The following is a 26,261-nucleotide window of genomic DNA, read 5'->3' as shown; positions in this document are numbered from 1 at the left end:
CAGAGGTTACTTTAACGTCTGTAGACGTCTCTCCATTGAGAACAACATGCTGTGTTCTGTTTGCTAAAAACTCTTCAATCCATCCACACAGCTGGTCTGATATTCCATAGGCTCTTACTTTGTTTATCCGGCGACGGTGTCGAACGCCTTCCGGAAGTCAAGGAAAATGGCATCTACCTGGGAGCCTGTGTCTATTATTTTCTGGGTCTGACTGTTTGCAGATCTGTTATATCTCTGAAGGTAAGCGGAGCTCTAGGAGCACGCTGTTTCGAAGTTCTCACAGTACTGAAAGTTGAGTCACCGACAGCGACCCTAAGTTATTTTCCGTGACGCACACTAAGTGTTGGCACGCAGACCTCGAAATGGCAGACACACCCGCACCACCGTTGAAGGAGGCGTTATTTCTCCATCGGGAAGCCGAATACTGAACGGCGAACCTCATCACCGACGCGCCATTAAAATTCATACGTATGTACAATTAGTTTTTAATTGGGCGGAGAGCGTGCACGTTACCAGAAAAAATAAATTACAGCCGTCATTATCCGGATGATGAAATTGTTACCAAAAAACGTTTATCGGCCCGTTAGGCGGGTCGGGGCGTCTCTTAAACGGTTCCGGGAAATGCGGCGTGCGTGGAGAAGACGTGGGCCGCGGCGTGCGGGAGGGAAACCCGGCGACTCGCGGGGCAGCTGCTCGCTCGCGCATGCGCACCACGATCGCCTCGCCCGGCTCGGCCACGCCGACGTAATTGCGCCCGTCGTAAACGCATTTTTTTGTGCCTCCCGTGTTAACCTCGAGTAATTTTTTTTACAGTCATTATTCTCATCTACCTGTCATCCTAAGCTCAAACAGTGGACCATCCGTAGTCTGAACGCGGTAATATTGGAAAAGACTGGTCTTAACCAGTAACCAGTTCGTAATTGAATTCCACGGCATTCCTATGGTACGAACGTCGTAAGTTAACATCTCACTTATCTTTGTGCTGCTTACTATTTCTTCGTCTAGAGACCCTGAATAGAACTATGTGTTTCACAAGATGTATAAAGGTTAATACTGTCTCTTACGACTGTCAGTGTTATGAAGTCCGAACGCATTTCGCATTATTTTAAATCATCCTCAATGGCCAGTATCTTTTTTTTACGTCATTCTTAACATTCTTTTACATATAAGTGTTAGATTTTTTCGCACAACACTTTCACTGACTCGATAAAATACTTACGATTTTACGTTTTTTACGCTCACAGCCGTGTACAGGCAGTTGCAAGAGGGAGAGGTGGCCATCTCGCCATTTCGTGAACATGGCAGTGGAATTATAAAACGTAAATCGTAAATATATTTCGTGTCATTGACGGTGCAGTGTGAAAAAAAGTCCAAGACATATGTGTAGGAGAACGTGAAGAATAAAGGAAACCTGACCGCAGAAGATGCTTCAAAAGAAAACAAATCGCGTTTGGTCTTAATAATACTTTTATTATAGTCACAAAAGACGGTGTTAAGCTGTATATAACTTGAATAACCGCAAGCTACGGAAAATGAGGTTATAAAACAAATAAGACAATATTAATTAATTTAAGTAATTTTGAGGCGTACGAGTACAGAACACCGCTTCTCCATTGACCTAACATTTCTTCAGTATTAGCATATGCGTGAACTCTGTCCACAGGGCCCTTTGGTACCGACTGACCGCCGTGTCATCCTCTGCCAGAGGCGTCATTGGATGCAGTACGGAGTGGCGTTATCAGCGCACAGCTCTTCCGGCCGTTGTCAGTTTTCGTGGTCTGAAGCCGCTACCAGTCGGTCAAACAGCTGTCCAGTTGGCATCACGAGACTGAGTGCATCCTGTCACAGTCCTCTCGGCAACGAAAAATCCCTGGCAGTACCGGGAGTCGAACCCAGGTCCTCCGCATGGCAATCAGCTGCGCTGACAATTCAGATACGGAGGCGGACACCATCACTACATACACGGCGAAATCGGTTCGCTAGTGAACGAATTCGATTGATACAGATTTCATCGTTTTTCGTGTATTCAGAATGAAAAAATGAAAATTTTAAATATCATTTTATCCATGCTGGATCTCGTTGGACTTCATCACAGCAAATTCAGTTCAGGATTTTTGACGTAGAACAAAACAAACCTTAGGTACTCTTCTTTAAATAAAGATTTATTTTGTTGTCATTGCGGGGTTTGGACTACCATGCCCACCTTCAGATGACTACACTTCCTTTATTACAGTATTATATTTGTCAGCACCGTGCAGTCCGCCCCTGCAATGCAAAAGAATGCTTGAGTGGCGACAAGTGTGCTTTTCAGATGAATCGCATTTTATGGTCCATCGGACAGATGGCCACTGGCGTGTACGGCGTGAAACGTCTGAACGTAAACAGCCTGCAACAATGGGCGGAACGGTTTAGGTCGGCGGATATTCCCTAGGTGGCCTCGTCATTTTGGAAGGCGCAGGTTACCAACGCAACTACACTTCAGTGCTTGGGGACCATGTCCATCCCTTTCTCATCCATTTCTCGGCAGGAGGGCGTCTACCAGCCGCACAGTGCAACGTGTCACACAGCTCCCAGTGCACGAGTGTGTTTCGAAAAGCACCGGGATGAATTTACCGCACTCCCCTGGCCACCGAACTTCCCGGATTTAAACCCAAGATAAAATCTATGGGACCACCTCTATCGGGCTGTTCGCGCCACGGATGCTCTACTATGAAACCCAGGCCATCTGTCCACGGCACTGTAGTCGACATGGCCCACATCTCTGTCGGTACCTTCCATGCTGGGACTGGCTCACTCGTCGCTTATAGGGTGCCTAAGAGATGCTGCGTTCTCGGAATTGTGTTCGAGTTTAATGACTTTTCTGGAGACTAGAAACCTACTCTGTAGGAATCAGCATGGGTTTCGAAAAAGACGGTCATGTGAAACCCAGCTCGCGCTATTCGTCCACGAGACTCAGAGGGCCATAGACACGGGTTCACAGGTAGATGCCGTGTTTCTTGACTTCCGCAAGGCGTTCGATACAGTTCCCCACAGTCGTTTAATGAACAAAGTAAGAGCATATGGACTATCAGACCAATTGTGTCATTGGATTGAAGAGTTCCTAGATAACAGGACGCAGCATGTCATTCTCAATGGAGAGAAGTCTTCCGAAGTAAGAGTGATTTCAGGTGTGCCGCAGGGGAGAGTCATAGGACCGTTGCTATTCACAATATACATAAATGACCTTGTGGATGACATCGGAAGTTCACTGAGGCTTTTTGCAGATGATGCTGTGGTGTATCGAGAGGTTGTAACAATGGAAAATTGTACTGAAATGCAGGAGGATCTGCAGCGAATTGACGCATGGTGCAGGGAATGGCAATTGAATCTCAATGTAGACAAGTGTAATGTGCTACGAATACACAGAAAGATAGATCCTTTATCATTTAGCTACAAAATAGCACGTCAGCAACTGGAAGCAGTTAATACCATAAATTATCTGGGAGTACGCATTAGGAGTGATTTAAAATTTGAATGATCATATAATGTTGATCGTCGGTAAAGCAGATGCCAGACTGAGATTCATGGGAAGAATCCTAAGGAAATGCAATCCGAAAACAAAGGAAGTAGGTTACAGTACGCTTGTTCGCCCACTGCTTGAATACTGCTCAGCAGTGTGGGATCCGTACCAGATAGGGTTGATAGTGGATATAGAGAAGATCCAACGGAGAGCAGCGCGCTTCGTTACAGGATCATTTAGTAATCGCGAAAGCGTTACGGAGATGATAGATAAACTCCAGTGGAAGACTCTGCAGGAGAGACGCTCAGTAGCTCGGTACGGGCTTTTGTCAAAGTTTCGAGAACATACCTTCACCGAAGAGTCAAGCAGTATATTGCTCCCTCCTACGTATATCTCGCGAAGAGACCATGAGGATAAAATCAGAGATATTAGAGCCCACACAGAGGCATACCGACAATCCTTCTTTCCACGAACAATACAAGACTGCAATAGAAGGGAGAACCGATAGAGGTACTCAAGGTACCCTCCGCCACACACCGTCAGGTGGCTTGCGGAGTATGGATGTAGATGTAGATGTAGAATGCTATACAACAATTCAAACAAATAACATCAATAGTTTTATTTCTATAAAGCATAATTGACAATACTTAACTTTCATTACAGCAAATGTCGCTGGCGAGAGGCGACATTCTAACAGTAAATGAGCTGCGCTACAGACAGAGTCCATGTAAGATTGACACACAGTTATGTATAACTGATCTGCGAGTGCTGTCCACTAACGTCTGTATACGGAGCCGGTCTGAGCGGCCGTGGCTCGCAAGAGTGCGCTTATATTCGTTCCTGGCGCGGCGCGGTCCAATTCCGCGCACCATTGGCCGACATTTCAAAGATAGATGGTTCAAATGGCTCTGAGCACTATCGGACTTAACTTCTGAGGTCACCAGCCCTCTAGAACTTAGAACTACTTAAACCTAAGTAACCTAACGACATCACACACATCCATGCCCGAGGCAACATTCGAAGCCGCGACTGTAGCAGCCGCGCGGTTCCCGACTGACGCGTCGATGTTTCCTCACCGCCTCCTCTGGTCTTGCGTTCCGCATCTTCGCACCGGCGCTTGCCGTTACGCCAGAATACTCCAGGACTTCGTTGACATTCTTCCTACACATCTTGCAGCTGTCCACGATAAAAAGGTGGTTATTGAAGCCTTTGACAGGTGGTGACATTAATGTGACTGGACAGTGTATTTGTAACTGGTTGCGTTCTACATCAACAATCCTTAGAAAAACCTTGAAGTTTGCTGATGACATTTTAATTCGGCCAGAGATGGCAAAGATCTTGAAAGATCCGCTGAACGGAAAGGACTCTCTCTGGAAAGAGGTTATAATAAGAACACCAATAGACGTATAACGAGAATGATGGAGTGTACGTGAATTAAATCGGACGATACCTACGGAAGATTATTAGGAAATGAGACACCAAAAGTAGTAAACGAGTCTTTGGAAAAAAAATAGCTGACTGTGGCCGAAGTAGAAAGGACACAAATTCAGACTGGCGATAGCGAGAATAGCGTTTCTCAAAAAGAGAAGAACGTGTAGTATAAATTTATGAGTTAAGAAGTCTTCTCTGAAAGTATTTGTCTGACGTGTATGTAGCCTTCTACGTCAGTGAAATGTGGATGATAACGCGTTCTGACATGAGGGGAGAAAAGATTTTCAAATGTGGTGCTACAGTAGAATGTTAAAAATTAGACAGGTAGATTGGGTAACTGTTGAAGAGGTACTAATTAAATCGGGAAGAAAAGAAATTAATGGCAGAAACTGATTAAAAGAGGGGTTCGGTTGACAGGATCAATGGCTGTTAGGTTTGGTAATAGAGAGAAGTGTGTTGGGGCGGGGCTAGGGAAAGGGTCATAAAAATTGCATCGGGAGGCCAACTCTTGACTAACGTGGAGAGCCGTGTTGTCCAGTCTTCGGACTGAAGGCCGTAGGAGCAGTAAGTTATTGAATATTAAGAAACTGGTCTCAGTCACAACATACTTGTCGTTTTGACTACGCTCGAAAGAAGGTGTATTAGAATTTAACATCCTGTCGACGATAGGGTCGTTAACGAGTGATTCCAAGCTCGGATTGGACGAGGATGAAGAGCGAATCCAAACAGGGCCTTTTCAAAGGAATTATCCCGTCATTCGCTGATATCGATCTGTGGAAAACAGGAAAGCCTAAATCTATATGGCTCGGCCGTCATTTTATCTCCGTTCTTCCCGAATGCGAATCTATTGCTTTAAACATTGTGCGATGTCCATCGGTGAATGTCTTCAAAGCGTTCACATCTGCACGAATGTTAAAGGAAACTAGGTACCCTCATCGGATGACTGAAAAATTGCCTACTGAATGAGGAAAATGGTAATAAAATTAGAGAGATTCCAACCTACAATGAGGCTTCCCGGCATTCGTTTCTCCCGCGGACCATTCGCGGCTGAAACCAGAAAGACAGGAAGTGAGAGTGTTCCACAAACGCCCTGCGCCACACACCTAAAGGGGGTTCGCGGAGTATAAATGTTGACACAGATAAAAGAAGAAAATTTTTTTGCAGTGGCCGTCACAATGAACAAAAGTTGAAATTTATGTGGAGGCAACATCGGATTCTCTTTGAGTTGAAGTCCGGAAGCGAAGACTCTCGACGGATACTGATGGTATCTTAACCAATATCGGTTCCATTTCATTGAACTCTTTCCCTTGCAAAATACTCTGGCATTATCAAGTCTTCTCTTATTACTACAATTCATGATAAACAGTCGTCTTAAACGATCCCCTGCGAATTTGGCATTCCTAGTTTTGCATCCAGAGTACCGTCTCATCGCTTCTTTTCAGGTCGTTTTATTTATGTTTTAATATACATAATTTCACAGTAAGTAACGACAGAGTTTTTACGACATGTGAGTTTTCTTGAGGCAGTTTGCGCTAGTTAGTTCCCAATATCATCTGCAGCTGCTGAAACTGCGCTAGAAGTAAAATGAAAGTTTTTTAAAAATAAAGAACATATTAGGCCTCCGACGAGACGAAATTCACTCGTTCCTCGTTGTCTCTGAGAGCACGACAGTATGGAGCACATCCACTATCGTTTGCGTTACGTTTCGGTCGCCGACGTAACCATCGTAGCCAGTTTCCAGGAAAATTCCCCGTCCTCCTTGTTCCGGCGCGCCGCTGTGAGATATTACGTGTTATAATTTCTGCGCGCGACTGTACGCTCCGTCGATAAAGCTCGTCTAATTACTCTGTGTAAGATTACGTCAAATTATGGGAAACGACTACCAGTAATGACGGCGATTTATCGTGGATAATTTACTTGCCTCAAAATTAGTACCTTTTCTTTGCTAAATTTCAGGCTTGTTAAAATTAAAACTTTACTCTGTAAGGTTATTTAGACGTTGTTTGCCTTATCTATAATTGTTCTTTATGTTGCGTCGGCACGTCATACACTACACTCTCTTTACTGTTATGTTTGGTGGGATAGGTGCTTCATGTTAGTCTAGGGCTTCTAATTTTAACATTTTACGTAGACACAGCAAAGACAGTGACGAGCTTAAAGCAACCGCATTTCGCTTCGTTCCATGGTCCTTCGTCTGTTTTTATCTCGAGATAATATCTTCTCCTTTGCGATGTTTTTTACTCTCAAAACTATTTGTTTACTGTTTCTTAATAATTGTCTGTCTTATCCATTTTCTCCTTCTTCTGCAGCTTGCAGGGCCATGTTTGTTACTGTGGATATCTTACCAGATTTTCTGCCGACCTCTCCCAATTTCCACAAGCATCTCAGTAGAAATCTGTACTCGCCTATCTACTTTCTAGTACTTCATGATTTTTCGTTTTTACCTTTCCAATTAATTAATAACGTGCTTATTTGACTATTATTTGACTAGTATTGTAGAGTTCCAAAGACCATGGGTGCAGTCCTCCGTCTGCCGTATTTTATTTTCTCTAGCAGTTATTAATCCCTTCAGCTCTATCATTTATATACGAGAAAAATACCAGCTTTCGCCGTATTTCACGCTAAAATAACGCTGGAAAACTCGCTTCGAAGGTCAGAGGAAGTTGGGGGCATACCTCCTCCAGCAAGACCATGCCCAGCAAAGCAATGCGGTATTCACACCAGCTCTCCGGTTAATGATATCTTCACATTCTGCAACACTCAACTGTAATTGCTTCTGGTTTGTTATTCTACAACTTTGCATCCAGTGTATTTCCAGTCCATCCAGCACAATTTGCCTCGAGTTCACTATCTGATAAAACGTGAAGTTCACTACTAGATTCTAGGCGCTACAGTCTGGAACCGCGCGACCGCTACGGTCGCAGGTTCGAATCCTGCCTCGGGCATGAATGTGTGTGATGTCCTTAGGTTAGTTAGGTTTAAGTAGTTCTAAGTTCTAGGGGACAGATGATCACAGCAGTTAAGTCCCATAGTGCTCAAAGCCATTTGAACCATTTTCACTACTAGACGCCACGAGAGATGGACCAACCAGCATGAAGGCGGCGGAGAGTTCTGTGTTGTCAGTGGGGAAACAGTAACAGCAGAATGGGTCAGTGAGAGCAGACGTAGAACTATGCATTGGATGTCACATGAGTAACAAATTCATCAGGTAAATTTCAACCAGGCAGGCTTTATGTTCAAAGGACGTGAACCATCGAGCATTGTGGGATGTGGTTGTAAAAAGCTGCATGAAATCAGTGGAAGGAATCACTCGCGAGTTCCAAAGTGCTGCCACTAGCCAAGTTAGCACAGCGACTGTTCGTAGAGAGTTAGAAAGAATGGGACAGACTAGTCGAGCTGCTCCTTATAAACCACTTGTTTATGTAGCCAATGCTAAGTGATGCTTGAGGTGGTGTAAAGATTCTGTGCAGTGGATGACTGGAAACGAATGATTTGGAGCGATGAGTGACGCTATACTCTGAGGCAGTCCGTTGGAACGGTTTGGGTTTGGAGGAATATTTCGGAGACGATGATTGTATCAGCATGACAATGCACTCTGCCACAAAGCAGCATCTGTGATGATGATGTTTGGTTTGTGGGACACTAAACTGCGCAGTCATCAGCAGCCGTACAAAGTCCCAATTTTTACACAGTCCAATCTAGCCACTGTCACGTGCGATGATGATGAAATGTTGAGGGCAACGCAAACACCCAGCCACCGGGGAGAGAAAATCCCAACCCGGCTGGGAATCGAACCCGGGACGCCGTGATAGAGGGACGAAGCATCTGTGAGGCAGACAGTTACGTCACTGAAAATGGTCTAGCCTGATGAGGCACCCGACCCGAACCCAATGGAACTCCTTTGGGATGATGCAGAATGTTGATTTTGCTCTAGACCCCAGCGTCGAACATCACTACTTTCACTGGATTTGGATCGTTAGAAAAAACGGGCTGCTATTCTTCCACAGACATTAAGTCACGTCTTCAAAAGTATCATATTGATGTCCAACTACTATTGATCAGATAGTGTAGTAACAACAATCTGTTCTCGAGACGTCCATTTTCACTTCCATATAACTCTACGTTTCAGACCCTTTCAGGAATTTTTTACTCAGTCCAAATCCATTTCTGATAACATCATCATTGTTTTGGCTTTCTGTCAGAGTCATTAGTTTCTGTTTAATGCATCTACTGTGTATTTGTAAAATGTGATATTTACAAACTTGCAGTGCTCCTTATTACTGCTATTCAGCATATTTGTTATTGCACTGTTTATCCTTAACCGAAATTCAGTGGCTCAAGAATATGGCCACTCAATTCGCCAACTCTTCTAAATCTTGTATGTTTCTGTTTGCAGATCTTATCATTGGACTATGCTCGTTCTGCACTTTTGTTCTTCTTCTGAAATGTTCCTTCTCTTCTTTCGTTGATTTTTCGACTTAGAAGCTATGCTATAACAAAGCATCATATCCTTTTTAATACCAGCACTGATCTCATTTTCCATCTTTACTACTCTCATTAAGTCTTCATAGAATATTGATCTGTTTCCATATAACTCTATTCTCGTTTTCTTTTCTCAGGTCTTCCAACATCTTATTCCAAATTTACATTAATTTACAAAAAAAAGGAAGAAAAACAGTTTGAACTGTCAACAGTTTCAGCTGTGATGTCGTGAAGGAATGAAGTAAGTGTATTATTCACATTTCAGGGTGTTGAGAAGTCAATTATTCTGTCATCTACAAGTACTAGAGACTATAAAACAATCTATGATTTCCATCCTCTATACTCGCTTCGAGGCGGCACTTCCATCTCAAAAGCCGTAATTATAAGGTGCGCTGAGACGCCGGAAGTTATGTCTGCATGCATAATAAATAAATCACTCCAGAACTGTGGAGGCCGTGCTGTGCCTCCGTACTTACGTGTAACCCAGTCCAAGAGGACAGGGGCGTTTAAACCTGTCGCTGTTACACAGTGACACTATAAACGCCTCTCGTTTTGTTTTACCGAGTCACGCACAAAATGTTTATGAAACTGAATATAATCTGTATTTATGTCTGCGTTTAGCAGAAGTCCAGCTTTAAAGAGGCCGATTTTTTCCGTCTTGCTCCCAGTTTTCGCTGTTACTCTGTGATCGATCAGTGATGTGCGTCTCAAAATGTTGCTATGGAAACGCTGGCAAACAGAAAGAGAAAAGAAAAGAAAAAGCTGCTTTGTTGTCCTGAGCTGTAATTCAAAATCCAGACTGCGTATCTAAGGTGATTGTGTAAACAAACGCCTTACATCAAATCTTAACAGCTGAAGTACTCTCACAGATACAGAGCTGACATTAAATTTTTTTGCAGGAACTCGTGTGAAGTAAGATATATTATCGATGGCGCTATTAACGAAGCCAATAAGTAGAATTTATTCTCAGATTTGAGTATACGAGTGGTAAGAGCGAAATAAAACAGTAATGATGAAATTATAACAGTATTCAATGACCAGGTTTTAGCCTTAGGGAAATTCTTCATCGGTTGTGCTTAACATCGTAAATTTTAATGCCATTAACTCAATGGCATATAGATATGCTAATTTGTTCTCGATGTTTCCTCCTACTTGAATTACTTTTTATGTCTACGTTGCTCCTCGTTATTAATATCTCAAACTTAATACTGCTCATACTGCACAATCCTAGTAGCAGAGTCCCGGCAACGCGCGATGTCTACGTTCGCAAAACTCTGAGGACGACAGATTTCATTCTGACCCTCTTTTATATTCTTTGCACATCCATAGTAAGGTAGGAGACACTGGGCTGAAATACACTGGAAAGAATCATCTACATTTTGATTTATATTCTACAATCCGCTGACACTGCATGGCGGAGGGTACGTCGTAGCAGCATTAGCCACAAATACGCTCTCCAAATTTTAGCAATTATCCTGAATGAACGCCGGTATGATTATTTGGAAAGGCATGACCAATTTCCATTTCCATCCTCCCTCCACCCCCCCCCCCCCACCCCCAATCCGACCTTCGTACTCTGTAATGACAGGGTCGTCAACGGGATGTAGAATTACAAACTTCCTCCTTTCTATTCTACTCGAATGCAAAACCACAAAACCCAGTCAGTAAGTGGCAAAATTACTATTTAACGTGGAATTCAAAACGCGGCGCTATTTGGCGTTTTTCACGTACGTGCGGCGTTGACTGAGGTGTAATACGTATCAACTTCCAGAAAAAAAATCATAGCCTTCACTTCCCTTAAATGGACCCAATAACGTTTCATTACCCTGACAAATAACTAACTTGTGTCAGCCGAACACAAAATCATTTTATTCTTGGTGAAGTATAAGCTATAGTAATTATAAATAGGACACGCAGGTGTATCCTTGCCTTTCGAGGGCAGGTTCCCACATCGGGCATAGTCACACACCACGTAGACTGACTGAGAGGTTCATCTTGACACTGGATTGTCTCCATCACTTCACATATGCTCTTGTGTCAACACTCAGCATCAGTGTGGATTACGCGAAGACTGTAACCAAGGCAAATTCTGATTGTTGTATCTGATATGAAACCTTGTGGTAAGTTGACACTCAAGTCGCTATCCGCATTACCCGGTGGCTCAATGGTTTTGTTACGAGTCTGTATCCTTCGTAATCACGATTCGACTGTGGTTTCGATAAAATTAAAAGAAGAGTATTTGGTTTATGAGCAGGACTCATACAGCCATCTTCATATGTGTAAGGTTAATACAGTAGAGAAACGTACACATAGAACTTAATTTTAATAGAACCATATTATTTGTAAACGTTGATCTGCTCTCCCAACAAAAAAGGCTTGTAAAGACGATGTACTCTCAAGTCCTTTAAGCATAGCAATACTCTTACGCAAGTCGGCAAATAGCAATTGTTATGATCAGACGTTGTAGTAGGTGACTGTAGCCTTCTGTCTGGCCGGACAGCCAAAAAGACGTTGACACCCTCTTCCTTACTGCAGTCCAAAACGGCACTGCGACCGGACCAATACGACGTAGATATATCCTGTTATAGCCGTGGTTGAAGGTGAAGCGCCTTAATAGTGTATTTGGGTCTCCTGGAAAAGGCTTGTAATTGGTATTTCAAGTGCTCTCTCTTTGTCACAGACGGCAGCATTGGCTAATTTTTCTCGTGTTCCATTGTCAGGAACGCCACAGTATGATTTTACTCAGCAAATGATAACATCCTGATTCCTAGTTTTGACCTAATTAATGATGTCATATCCTGTTGGAAAGCGGATAGTCCACTATGGTGATGTCTAGTAGTTCTAGAGCTGATCTAGAATCAGGACGCTCTTTAGTACCTTACGCATCTTGAGTTCCATTCCGGTAATATTTGCATATTTATTTATTTATTGCTTGTTTAGCCTCACCAGAACGGATTTAAAGCTTTCTCTTACATCTGACTAGGAACAACACAGACCCAAGATATTACAAAACATTTCCAACAACAGTGATAATAATAATTGTCATTAATAATAATAAAATGCATTTAGAATGATACAGATTGGCTTAGCACTCTTGAAGCCATGTTTATTATTATCAGAAGCGGAGTGGATAAAGGCAGAGGAGATGATTGACAAGACAGTGGCAGCGGCTGTAAGGAAAGAACAGGATAGAAACATAGAACTCTGACGACAAGGGGGAGGGAAGAGTTGTGGGGGTGGGAGACTGACGAGAGCGAGCGGCATGGAATGGGAGGGAGATGGTTATTGTGATAAAAGGTGGACCATTTGCTGTCTTTTGTAGTTTGAAAGCTATTTAATTTCTCTAATATTTTGATAGACATTTTTCCAAAATCTCGTTCCTGGTACAAAACATGATTTAGAAAACACAGTAGTGTTATGCGATGATGCAAAGAGAATTTTACTTTGTTGACAACGATATTTCTGCTGTGCTGTCCAGATTGTAGTGTAAGAGTTGAAGACAAGGGAAAGGTACTGCATTGATGGAGAAGACGATAGAGCAAACATAGAGTATCATAGTCTCTACGCTCATCGGCACGTAGCCATGGAATTCTTCGTAAACTGGTGCGATATGGTCGAAAAAGCGTGCGTCACATATGTATCGTAGCCAAGCATTCATAGCCAGTTCGAGCCTGCGTGAGCTTTATTACGCAAGTGCTTGGAGAATGGCATCACCATAGCCAAGTATGAGGAGTATTAGTATCGATACGAGCTTCTTTTTGACTCCGAAAACAAATACTTTTTTATATTTCTTTACTGAGTGAATTAACGCTTACGCCTTCTCACAGACTGCAGATGTGTCAGTAGTCTAAGCGATGGTTCGCAATAATCCCCAAGTTCTCTGAAGAAGAAGAAAATGTTATTTCTGTACCGTTTTGGATTAATGGTGGAAGAGATTCACTGAGCTCAGTGGTAATTAATCTTTTTTTTAGCGACTAAGTTTGCTTGCGCTTTCGATGGGTTATGTTTCAGATCCATGTCCTGCACCCTCTCTAATAGGGCAACTAAATCGACATTCACGTAATGGATGGCAGTGCACAGGTTTTTTGGATTTAACTTAAATATAACTCAAGGTCTTAAGCGTATATGTGATATTTGCAGTGGAAGAGAATCGTTGACACATCAGTAACATATAATGAGAGGAGTAATGGACCAAGTACTGATTTTTGTGGGACCTCTGCTACTACATGCTTCTATTGTCATCGCTTTGTTCCACTCATTACACACTGTTGTCGAGATGTGGAATTACTGTAGAGCACTTGACGAGAAATTTTGACTTGTGAGTTTAACAAGTTGAATATCGAAGTTGACAGTGCCGGAAGCCTTGCTGAAATCCGAAAAGCACAAAGTAGTTGCTATTTGTTTGTCCATAGCTTGTTTCATTTCATCAATTACGTTTTGTAAGAAAAGTCCTCGTGCTGCAATTTTGCTGAAAATCAGACTGGGATTCATCTAAAAGGTTATCTGATGTTAAATAATCAATAATCTTATCGTGAGCTATCTATTCTAAAGCCTCGGATAATGCTGGTAAAATGGAAATGCGTTCTTTAGTCGGTATGTTGCTCCGCAGTATCCATCTTGGTAATATTTTTATGAGTTCTCGCTTTCAGGCTGTTGGAAAGATGCTGTAGGACAGAGAGTAATTAAAACTGTCCATTATCTTGGACAGTAGTGGATCGACGACAAAACTGATCATTTGTATTGTTGGATTATTGTGCCCTGCAGCTGCCAAAGGAATTCGCGCAGTTGACTTCCTGACCGTGTTAGGGCTTACCGGCTGCAGAGAAAATTCCCCATTTGTTAAGGAAACCGCTGGTTTGCGCCTTTGTGAGTAGGTCAAGTAAAGATATCGGCATGGCAAAACACTCATTTAGATCCTCGACAGGAACTAGAGGTTCAGCTACGGATTTGTATTTGCCTGTTCCTAGACTTCGTGGATTTTCCCATCGGACGGTAGGTCTGAGAAAAGCCTCAGTTAACGAGCGGGCGTACCTGAACTCTGCATTCCTCTCAGACTGACTAACTCGGTTGCGCAGTTGCTTGTAGGTAAGATGATTATCAGAGGTCGGGTGCGGTTTGTACGTCCTCAGTGCTGCGTCTCTGATACTCATAAGGCCTATGAGATGGCCCAGAAGTCGTGGTACAGGTTTTTTCCATACTCTTTGAGATAGCCCAGAAGTCGTAGTACAGGTTTTTTTCCATCTTCTTACTGTCGTGACAGCTGCTGTCCCAAGAAGCACAATCACATCCTCCATTCTTCGAAGCGACGGTGCAGATGATACTTGCATTTCTATGTTTGGAGAGGTACTCATTTAAGAATCGATCACCTAAAAAACCACAGTCAAAGCTCAGGTTTAAAACATTTTGTGGTTCCAGTAAACTGGTACCTTAATCTACTTCAAAGTGAAGCGATCTTTGTGCAGGCAGGCTTGTTTTGATAAATGCACTTGCATCCATGTATGCAGCAACAAGAGGGGGGAAATATTGCTTCGAAAAAGAAAATGAAGTATTTCAATGGTAACTACTGGAAGTAAACAAAGTACTGGCATCAACTTCGTTTCTACAGGGTGATTGAACCGCGTCTACTTATGAGTTTAATGAAGACCACAACACCTTCAAGGATCACACGAGATTTTGAATTTCTCTCGTCCAGTAAGCGCAACCTATTAGTCCCACAGAAAACATGAACAGGACCTTTTTGTAGAAGGTTTAATGTAGTTAAATCTTGTACTGGGATACGTTTTCGCTGGATGGCAGGATTTTCGAGTTAAAGAAAAAGACGGTTTGAAGGTCACTTTTGTCCGTTTCTCTTGAATAATTCGAAAACTATGGACTCCAGCGAAAAGTATCCCGGTACAAAAGTAAACTACATTAAATTTCCGACGAAACGGTCCTGTTAATTTTTGCTGTAGGACTAATAGTTTGCTTGTAGTGAGCGCGAGAATATAAAAATTGTTTATGTGGTTTCTCAAGGCGTTGCGCATTGCATAATACACATATGCAGGGGCAGTGGAACCACCGTGTGTAACAGAGTTTTTGAATGTGAATTATCCACCAGATGGCTACAATCTTTTCCGTTGATTGTGACTGTGTTGCAAGGGAGGCACTAACAAGTAGAATGGGAAGCTTGCTGTGTTGTTAACTAACCCCCTTGGCTAGCGCCCTGCGACGTGGCCGCACTAACGCGAGCTCTTGTTGTGCATATAGGTCCGAGATGGCTCGGTGGAGGTTGTCGGTCTGGCTAAGGGCAAAGTGTGGCCCAGTGTCAGTGTCGAGGAGATCCTGGTAAGTGCACCCACCACTTTCTCTGTCACTCGCTCTCTCTCTGCCTCTGTCTCTTCTGTACCTCCTGCTGCTCGCTTCTTGTGCCTCGCAGCCTCACAGGCCATTCAGAGACTGCGTCTGCTCTCCTCTTCTCTGCTTCTTAACATTTTAGATTCACTTAACGCTTACTCAAAGCTGAATGGATGTTTCCTATGTAGAGTGAGTCATGTTATATCAGCAGGATTGAAACTGTGTTGTCGCCAGAGTAGTACACACTGCAACTCCGCAAAGTCACTCATTAGCCAGTTATTCTGAAGAAGAAAGTTCCGAAAGAATGCAACTTTCTGTTGCTCGTTTTGCTCCACTGTCAACAGCCAAAAGTCCGAAAATTTTAAGTGATTGTTTAAATTTGGTGTAGAAGGCACTGCACAACCTACGTAGTTCTCAAATAGACACGTTATGGATCAGTTATATCTCGTACATGCGAAGCAATGCAACAGTAAATGCGCAAGGAAATGCAAAAAGTTTTAATTTTAATTATTGATTTGACACTGCTAGAAAAGTTCTAAATATCTACTTCTATTCCTCACTAATGTTCCTCACGCATTCATATTCTGTGCAGGGGTTCCCACACTTTCTTTCACTGTGTAGCACTTTACATTTTTAGAAAGTTAGGTGTACCACAATGGTTAACGAACCCTTGGTTGAGGAGGGGTCGGGTGGGGTGGGGGTGTGGAAGCTTGAAAGGCGACCGCCGCAGAAGTGAGGAACGATACGGGGGGAATAATTATTTTGGCCACCTTGCTCAGCGCTGGCAACACACATAAGGGTTTGGCGTCGTGCCGATCAACTTTCATGTATGGCAGAAATGCGACGCTGACAAGTAACGAGATTTCGTGGCAGCGCTTTTAAAGAGTCGTTCAAGTTCGCGTGCGGTACATATTTGCAGTAAACAATATAAAATTAAATTTAGCCGGTTCTGATACAAATATTAAATGAGTAAGATAGGTATGACGTTTAAAATATTTATTTAATTTTAAGGCACAAATAATATAGATCAATTGCGCAAAAGAATAGTAAGGTGAATATGGAGTATAGTGAATTAGAGTCCAAATAGCAAAAAAAAAAAAAGTCAGTATCAAATCAAACGTTGACGGTAATTCAGACTGCAAAATCAATTCCAGACGCCAGCTACCTTCGTGTAACGATGCCATTTAACGTAACGCCCAACAAAGCGTCAATAACAACAATAAACAGTTCACTGCATAATGCCTAATGCAACGCCACACGTTGGTGCAGCGCGCAAGTTGGCAGCATTTGCATAGCGGCATGAAAACTTCCGCGTAACCACCGAGAAGGCCTTATCAAAATATCGCCAACGTCCAAGCAAGATGAATAATTCCCAGCCAAGACAGCGACGGCATGGGTGGGGAGAGTACAGTCCGCTTTTGATGTCTCCTGCGTACACTCCAAAACAAACATCCTGCGGAAACTCCACTTTCTTTAAACTTCTAAGAATTAGGCTCTTATCAGTCAGTTTTCCCACTGTCATTTTACTTCAAGAACAAAGTGCCGTAAGAGAATGATTATATCAGTACACGTTTTGTTTACTGGCACGCGTTCCGCCTAAAATGTCCTCCTGTACCACAAGTGGCAGGCGTACCACCGTCTGGGAAACCCTGGGCAATGCGACCTTAGTTTCATCAAAGCCTACTATGCTTCTCATTCAGATAACGGAGTTCGACACCATATCGTCCATTAATTGATAAATAATCTATCGATCTGAAGTAGCCGGCCGATGTGGCCGAGCAGTTCTAGGTGTTTCAGTCTGGAACCGCGCGACCGCTACGGTCGCAGGTTCGAATCCTGCCTCGGGCATGGATTGTGTGATGTTCTTAGGTTAGTTAGGTTTAAGTAGTTCTAAGTTCTAGGGGACTAATGACCTCAGATGTTAAGTCCCATAGTGTTCAGAGCCATTTGAACCATTTTTGATCTGAAGTAAAAGGGAAGATGTTAAACCTCAAGTCAAGGTAAAAAAAGAGATGAAAATTCAATAAATATTACCTTCTTAACTAAAGTTGTACGGTACTTGAGTAGTAGACTGCGAGCTGGTTCAGCCTGCCCAATCGCGAAAGTTTTCATAATCTGTACGGTACGGATCGGACCATTCATACGATCTTAAAGAGTGAGTCCAATGAATGTCATGGGACGTGTATACTGCAGTCTTGCGTTTGATTTATCGTTGATGGAGGGTGAATACGAGTCACGACTTACAGCACACTGCCGCCGAATAGTGGTGGTGTTGATGATGGCGTTGATGCTGCTGCTGATGATGATTATGTGCCTAATGGGACTAAAGTACCGGGTCGTTAGTCACTCCCACCGAACAAGGCAGAGGGGTGAATCGAAATTAAATTCCTTATTGGGACATTGCGCCCACAAGTACCTTATGCCTACGTTGTATCCGATAATAAAGATATGTTGGAAATTAAACTCCTCCCATTACCGTTATTATTCATATTCCGATCATGAAATTTCATCCCCAGGCTGGAGTGAAACTGCAGACCGTTACTTATCACGCACTATCTTTGAATTATGTTGCATCAGCCTAGCAGTCCTCATGTGACGGAAGTAAAATATGGATCAGGTTACTCATCGCTTCAACACATACGATCCTAGAGTAATTAAACCAAATTTGTATGAAGACAGTGAAACCACGTCGGCAGCAGTGTCGCGGCAAAAAGACAACAACAGGAGTAAAATAAAAAAAGCCTTTGTTTAATGTCAAATAGCGAACTATTGTAATCTGACAGTAGGATTAACAGCACTCTCCTATGAGACTTTCCATAACAGACGATCAGGCTACAATTTAACCATACGTTTTTCTAGTCAAATGTCCTCTGAGGCACATTACATTCCCAATACAATCGACAAGTGTTTGTTGGCACATTATGCGTATTTATTCGATGGACATTGCAAATATAGGAGGTTATTCGGAAAGTAAGATCTGATCGGTCGCGAAATGAAAACCACAGCGAAATTCCGATGAAGCTTGGCACAGATGCGTTGGACAGTTTCTCTAGTATGCCCGTCGATCGCGCCATGTCGTTCTTTTCAGTTCTGAACGCACAGTGAACACGTGTAGATAGCTAGAAAATAGTGTCTCCAGCCAAGTATGATTGCCTGTGACAGATTTCGTCTGATTTTATGCAGCCCACAAAACGTAACTATGACAATTCTAGGCCGCACACTACAGGGGTAATGAGGACGCTACTGCAGCGTTTTCAATGGGAAGTGCTTGACCACTCGCCATACATCCCTCTGATTTTCATCTCTGATCACATGAACCTCTATCTACGAAGACAACAAGCTGCAGGTGGGCGTAGAGAATTGGAAGAAAGCACAGGTGGCTACCTTCTCTGACAATCGTATTGTAAAGTTGGTACAATGTCTGTCGGAGCGGCGATTATGTAGAGAAGTAGCGGGAAGATGTAGCCAACTGTTGCAAATAAAACTCCTTTGATTTTCACTATGGTTTCCATTTCACGACCTATCGGATCTTACTTTCCGAATAGACCTCGTAGATTACATCGTAAATAGATCCATTCATGCAAGCCAGCCTCTTAAACACATTTCAGTAGCGAACCAATTACCTTCTCTCCATAACGGCAGAAATCATGCTCTGCAAACCACTAACAACGTGATTTATTATTTGTAAACTACTGCTAATACTTTATTTGCCTGTTCTCTTATAGGAATTGACTTTATGCCATTGTCTTCTCTTTTTCAGTATGTCACTTACTGTAACTGAGAATTATGCCATCAACACCACATCGACATCCGACTAAGGACGCCAATACGAACTGGCATTGCTCTGTGGCACAGCTTTGCTGACTTTGCAGTCACTGCGACATTGACAGGCACAAGAAATAAGCTCAAGCGAATCCAACCGACTAGTGGTCTGTTAGACGCAATAAGTATACATCCCGTAAAGTAATTCCTGGTCGCAGGAACAATTCTGTTACGTCTAAGACCGTATCCCACTCTCGGAACCGGTTCCTCTGTCATTTGTTCTCCCGAGGCAGGCTTTTTTGTTCAGTAAACGCCTGAGCATTTATTGCCGTGTAATTTCCCGACCCATAGGCCGAAGAATAAATACGCACAAAGAACGGCCTCAGTTAATTGAAGTAATATAACAAGCGGATCTATTAAGCCGCTAGAAAAGACCGCTCAGATTTGTTAGAGGTGTCTGGACGTAAAATATGTGCAAACGGCTGCGACCACGAGGGTTCGAAAAAAATTACGCTGTATGCATTTCCCTCGGGATTATTGGTATTCTGACAGGGTACATTCGCTGTTTTTATTTTTGTACACATTTTGAATTTGGACTTTAGCTTGCATAATTTCTACCTATCACAAGTTAGGAGGTTCTGCAAATAGAGTGAAGTATTTAGTCTTCATTTTAAGATAGAATTGTGAGTTGAGGGTACATGAACACTGTTACACAGTTATACAGGGTAAATCGGTATATCTGCAGAGATTTCTATTGATGACCGAGGACGGTGTACTGAACATTACATTAGTATTTAGTTCATCTGCAGACTAGTAATTGTAGCTATTACAAGTTTATTGTTTTTTTGGTTCGTTAGTACCTCCAAGTACATGGGGCAAGAGCAAGACATTACCGTTTATTTTCCTCCGGGCTGCAGGTCAAGTGTTGAAACGTGAATATGTAGACGCAAAATGGTTAGGCTATACTGACAGGCATAATCCAATTTTTTGGTATAGTTACGACCATACTGAATACATCAGGTCGTAAAGTTTGTGTTGTGTGTGTGTGGGAAGACTGTTCGATGCAGGGAAAAACAACCAACACACTGGTGTGTGTACATATTAAGGTATCATATAATATAAAATTATCTGCACTTATACCCATTAAACGCTATGTATACTATAGATACAAGATACTCGCCAGTAATACCTACTGTCACACACCATTAGAACTCTCCAATAACGATACCTAAAGAAAAAAATTAATAAAATAGAACAGTTGCTTGAGAATACGAATCTCAAATTTGTTATCAGTTTAAAACTATTACAGAAATACAACAATAGTAATACATAACAACTGTTGGCTAACCAGCTGTTGAGAGGACCCCGTTTGTTGCATTAACTCAACGTATATGTTTCCCTTTCGATTTTTACAACTTCCTTCGTTATAAAACCGGAAACTGAAAGTTTGAAGTTTTCATGTTTTTTCCCAGCCATTTCAAGATGACTGCGTGTGATGTTCTACTAATTAGCCTTTAGTTTTTTATTTAAGATTTGTAAATTGGAGTACATTCTAATATGGAGAATTCATAAATATTGTTTTCAGTGTTCATTTCATTCTGAAATTTCCTATTTAATTGATTTGCTCTCTCTTAATAAGTTATGTGAAAGTTCTAACATATTTATGACATTGTGTCATTGAGACTGATATCCTGTTCAATAAAAGTTAAGAAATAAATAAATAAATAAATTTGCGCCACAGGCCATCTCGGCTGTCTCACTTCACAAGGACTGTAAATCTGTATACAAGGACCCAAATTTAAGAGCTCATTTGAATATACAGTGTGTAAACGATAACTGTATAGCACATACCACAGTGGTGCAGGGAAGTTCGAGCGAACAACAGGACACTTGCGGTCTATTAAATTGGGAAATAGCCTCAAATCGGCATACAGAAGCCACTTATGAGAGACATTCAATATCCTCTTGATCTCTTATGCCAATGGCTCGGTCTGTTATGTCTATAACATTATCGACTTAAACTTCCAACTGAGGAGGATGAAAGTCAAAAACTTTCGTAAACCTCATGTAAAAATGTGTATATGCATACTGAAGCTACAAATGAAAATTTGTACGAAGGCTGGGATTCGAATCCGGGTCTCCCGCTCACTAGGCAGAGGCGCTAACCGCTACGCCATCCTGGCGCAGTGGCTGTGTATAGTGGCACAGTACATGGGGCGTGCTCGGGTAGTCTGTCCAGTTGTGCAAAACCACTCTGTTAGGGTGGGGAAATGGTTAGCTCATCTGCCTAGCGAGCAGGAGACCCGGGTTCGAATCCCAGCCTCCGTACAAATTTTCATTTGTAGCTTCACAAATGTCTGAGAGTTGAATAGGTCTCTGGAACCATATAGTTTCATTCGATTATGTAAAAAATAATTACGTTTACAGTTCCATCTCTACGTATCACTTACAAGCAAAGTAGTTTCATAGTAAGAAGATCAGACAAACAAAACTATTTAATTATTAATTCTAAGCTGCGAAAATCCTCAGTATTTTGAGACAAAATTTAGAGAAATGTCAGCTCTACACTTGGAGTTTCAGGTCCGTACACTTCCGCATTATTTCAGTAGTTGGTCTGTCATTTCACGGCACTTACTGCCTACCCCGCTTGACACTGACAGGATGGGGACGTCGTCACCCCACTGTCCGGCGTGCTGACGTCTCACGGCTGGCGTCCGTCCCTCGTGTGGCGAAACGGAAGTGAGTCGGCGTGCGTCCTTTTACGCGACGTCGCAGCTCGTAAAAGTTGTTTACCGACCAGTTTAAAGCTTTAATAGTGATAAGTTGGAGCTGTGTCCACATACGATTTGCATAATGGCGCACGGGCGGGCATTCGGACAAATTTACAGCCCGTGGCCCCTGGGCTGGCTGCCGCCGCCGCCGCCGCCGCCGCTGCCAGTGGGACGGCCGGACGCCGGGACCTGCCTGCCGGGTGAGTGACGCCCGCCCACCTGTGGCCGCGCCGCCCAAAAACCTGCGGTGACGTACTGGCTAGCAGACGCAGGTGTCACTCACCTACCGGCCCCAGTATCGGTCACTCGAAATTGCTGATTCCGGGAGGACGCAAGGAGTACTCCCAAACGCTGCCCAGATGATAACACAAAATCAAATGAAACTGTACGATTCTACAGATATTTTCAAGTCTCAAACATCTATTATGTATATACACGATTGACCATAAACATTGCTGCACCGAGAAGACATGCAGATGATAAACGGGTATTCATTGGACAAATATATTATAGTAGAAGTGACATGTGATAACATTTTCACGCAATTTGGGTGCATAGATCCTGAGAAATCAGTACCCAGAACAACCACCTCTGGCCGTAATAACGGCCTTGATACGCCTGGGCATTGAGTGAAACAGAGCTTGGATGGCGTGTACAGGTACAGCTGCCCATGCAGCTTCAACATGATACCACAGTTCACCAAGAGTAGTGACTGGCGTATTTTGACGAGCCAGTTGCTCGGCCACTATTGACCAGACGTTTTCAATTGGTGGGAGATCTGAAGAATATGCTCCTCAGGGCAGCAGCAGTCGAACATTTCCTGTATCCAGAAAGGCCCGTACAGGACCTGCAACATGCGGTCGTGCATTATCCTGCTGAAATGTAGGGTTTTGCAGGGATCGAATGAAGGGTGGAGCCACGGGTCGAAACACATCTGAAATGTAACGTCCACTGTTCAAAGTGCCGTCAATGCGAACAAGAGGTGACCGAGACGTGTAACCAATGGCACCCCATACCGTCACCCCGGGTGATACGCCAGTATGGCGATGACGAATACACGCTTCCAATGTGCGTTTACCGCGATGTCGCCAAACATGGATGCGACCATCATGATGTTGTAAACAGAACCTGGATTCATCCGAAAAAAATGACGTTTTGCCATTCGTGCACCGAGGTTCGTCGTTGAGTACACCATCGCAGGCGCTCCTGTCTGTGATGCAGCGTCAAGGGTAACCCCAGCCATCGTCTCCGAGCTGATAGTCCATGCTGCTGCAAACGTCGTCGAACTGTTCGTGCAGATGGTTGTTGTCTTGCAAACGTCGCCATCTGTTGACTCAGGGATCGAGACGTGGCTGAACGATCCGTTACAGCCATGCGGATAAGATGCCTGTCATCTCGACTGCTAGTGATACGAGGCCGTTGGGATACAGCACGGCGTTCCGTATTACCCTCCTGAACCCACCGATTCCATATTCTGCTAACAGTCATTGGATGTAGAGTAACGCGAGCAGCAATGTCCATACGACAAACCGCAATCGCGATAGGCTACAATCCGACCTTTATCAAAGTCGGAAACGTGATGGTACGTATTTCTCCTCCTTACACGAGGCATCACAACAACGTTTCACCAGGCAACGCCGGTCAACTGCTGCTTGTGTATGAGAAATCGGTTGGAATATTTCCTCATGTCAGCACGTTGTAGGTGTCGCCAGCGGCACCAGCCTTGTGTGAATCCTCTGAGAAGCTAATCATTTGTATATCGCTGAATCTTCTTCCTGTCGGTTAAATTTCGCGTCTGTAGCACGTCATCTACGTGGTGTAGCAATTTTAATGGCCAGTAGTGTAGAATCCATGTTTCGGTAAATGTTACAAGTTCAATATGTGTTCGAGAAAGGACTAATGGATGGGATTTAGGTATTGGGAGGCGGGTGTGATTTCGGCTGGCCAGCATATTCTCCAGATCTCTCACCAATTGAAAACGTATGGTTAATGGTGGCCGAGCAACTGGCTCGTCACAATACGCCAGTCACTACTCTTGATAAACTGTAGTATCGTGTTGAAGGTGCATGGGCAGCTGTACCTGTACACGCCATTCAAACTCTGTTTGACTCAATGCCCAGCCGTATCAAGGCCGTTATTAGGGCCAGAGGTGGTTGTTCTGGACACTAAATGCTCAGGATGTATGCACCCAAATTGCATGAAAATGTAATCCCATGTCAGTTCTAGTATAATATATTTGTCCACTGTATACCCCTTTATCATCTGCATTTCTTCTTGGTGTAGCAATTTTAATGGCCAGTAGTGTAGAAACAACAGTACATCTGAGTCATATACAAGCAAACGTCTTATTAAAGAGGGGGATTGCCGCGCAAGCCCACCCTCTCGTCATACCATGAACTAATTAGTGTTTCATTCCACTATAAAGTATCTACATGTACATAAATTCTCCACTAGCCACAGAACGTTGCGTGGCGGAGGGTTTCCTGTACCACTACTAGTCACTTCCTTTCCTGTTCCATTCCCAAATACAGCAAGGAAAAATGACTATCCTGTAGATAGGGGGGGAGGGTTGATTTGGGAGTGGGGACCAAACAGCGAGGTCATCAGTCCCATCTAATTACGGAAGGATGGGGAAGGAATTCGGCCGTGCCCTTCCAAAGGAACCATCCCGGCATTTGCCTCAAGCGATTTAGCGAAATCACGAAAAACCTAAATCGGGATGGCCGGACGCGGGTTTGATCCGTCATCCTCCCGAATGCGAGTCCAGTGTGCTAACTACTGCACCACTTCGCTCGGTACTGTCTATAGGCCTCCACATGAGCTTAAATTCCCTTTTTTTTTTTCTCGACCCTTTCGCGAAATATGTGTTGGCGGCGTAAAATCGTTCTACAGGAAGCTTCATATGCTGGTTCTCTCAACTTTCTCAGTCGTGTTCCTCGTAAGAACTTCGCCTTCTCGCCAAAGATTGCCATTTGAGTTCCCGAAACATCTCCGTAATACTTGTGTGTTGTTCGAACCTACCGGTAACAAATTTACCAGCCCATCTCTGAACTGCTTTGAAGTCATCCCTTAATCCGACCAAGTGCGGATCCCAAACACTCGTATGAGTCCCATTAGTGTACTATATGTGGTCTCCTTTACAAATAAACCACACTTTCCTAAAATTCTCCCAGTAAACCGAAGATCACTATTCGCCTTCCCTTGTACAATTCTTACATGATCTTTTAAATTCATATCCTTTGCAACGTCACAGCAGATATTTAATGTACGTGATAGTGTCAGGCAGCACACTACTATTGCTGTATTCGAACATTACAGGTTACTATTTGTTACTCATCTGCATTAGCTCATGTTTATCTACATTTAAAGCTAGCGACCTTTTATCACACCAACTACAAACTTTGTCTAAGTCATCTTGTATCCTCCTACAGCTATTCAACGATGACACCTTCCCGTCCACCACTGCATCATCAGCAGACAGTCGCATACTCCTGTTCATCCCGTCCGCCAGATCATTTATGTTGGGATGGGTTGTTTTGGGGGAAGAGACAAAACAGCGAGGTCATCGATCTCATCGGATTACGGAAGGACGGGGAAGGAAGTCGGCCGTGCCCTTTCGCAGGAGCCACCCCGGCATTTGGCTGGAGTGATTAAGGGAAACCATGGAAAACGTAAATCAGGATGGCCGGACGCGGGATTGAACCGTAGTCCTCCCGAATGCGAGTCCAGTGTGCTAACCACTGCGCCACCTCGCTCTGTAGATCATTTATGTGTACAGATAATAACAGCGGTGCTGTCACACTTCCCAGCCTATATTACTTTCTCTTTTTATAAACAAAGGCTGAAGGACGGCAACTCGGCCGCTGTCAGCCCGGTCTCTAACAAAGGGGAATGTAAATTACGGATACTTTTTTTGCAAACTGACTATTTAACTCATGGGCTATAAGAGTTTGTGCTGTTTTGGTTAAAGGTTGTGTTCCGAT

General features: G+C 43.3%; 1 protein-coding gene across 1 annotated transcript in view; it reads left to right on the top strand.

The window, feature by feature from the left end:
- Positions 1-621: 621 nt before the first annotated feature.
- LOC126186145 (transcription factor Sp8) overlaps positions 622-26,261 on the top strand; it is a 122,927-nt gene continuing 97,287 nt past the window's right edge. The window contains exons 1-2 of the mRNA XM_049928189.1: positions 622-744; positions 15,659-15,736. Coding sequence (XP_049784146.1) covers positions 622-744; positions 15,659-15,736 — 201 coding nt within the window. The remainder of the gene's footprint in view (positions 745-15,658; positions 15,737-26,261) is intronic.

Source organism: Schistocerca cancellata, chromosome 1 (assembly GCF_023864275.1).
Source record: "Schistocerca cancellata isolate TAMUIC-IGC-003103 chromosome 1, iqSchCanc2.1, whole genome shotgun sequence".
NCBI classification, from domain to species: domain Eukaryota; kingdom Metazoa; phylum Arthropoda; class Insecta; order Orthoptera; family Acrididae; genus Schistocerca; species Schistocerca cancellata.
Note: the sequence above shows the minus strand (reverse complement) of the source record. Positions and strands in the feature narration are given on the sequence as shown.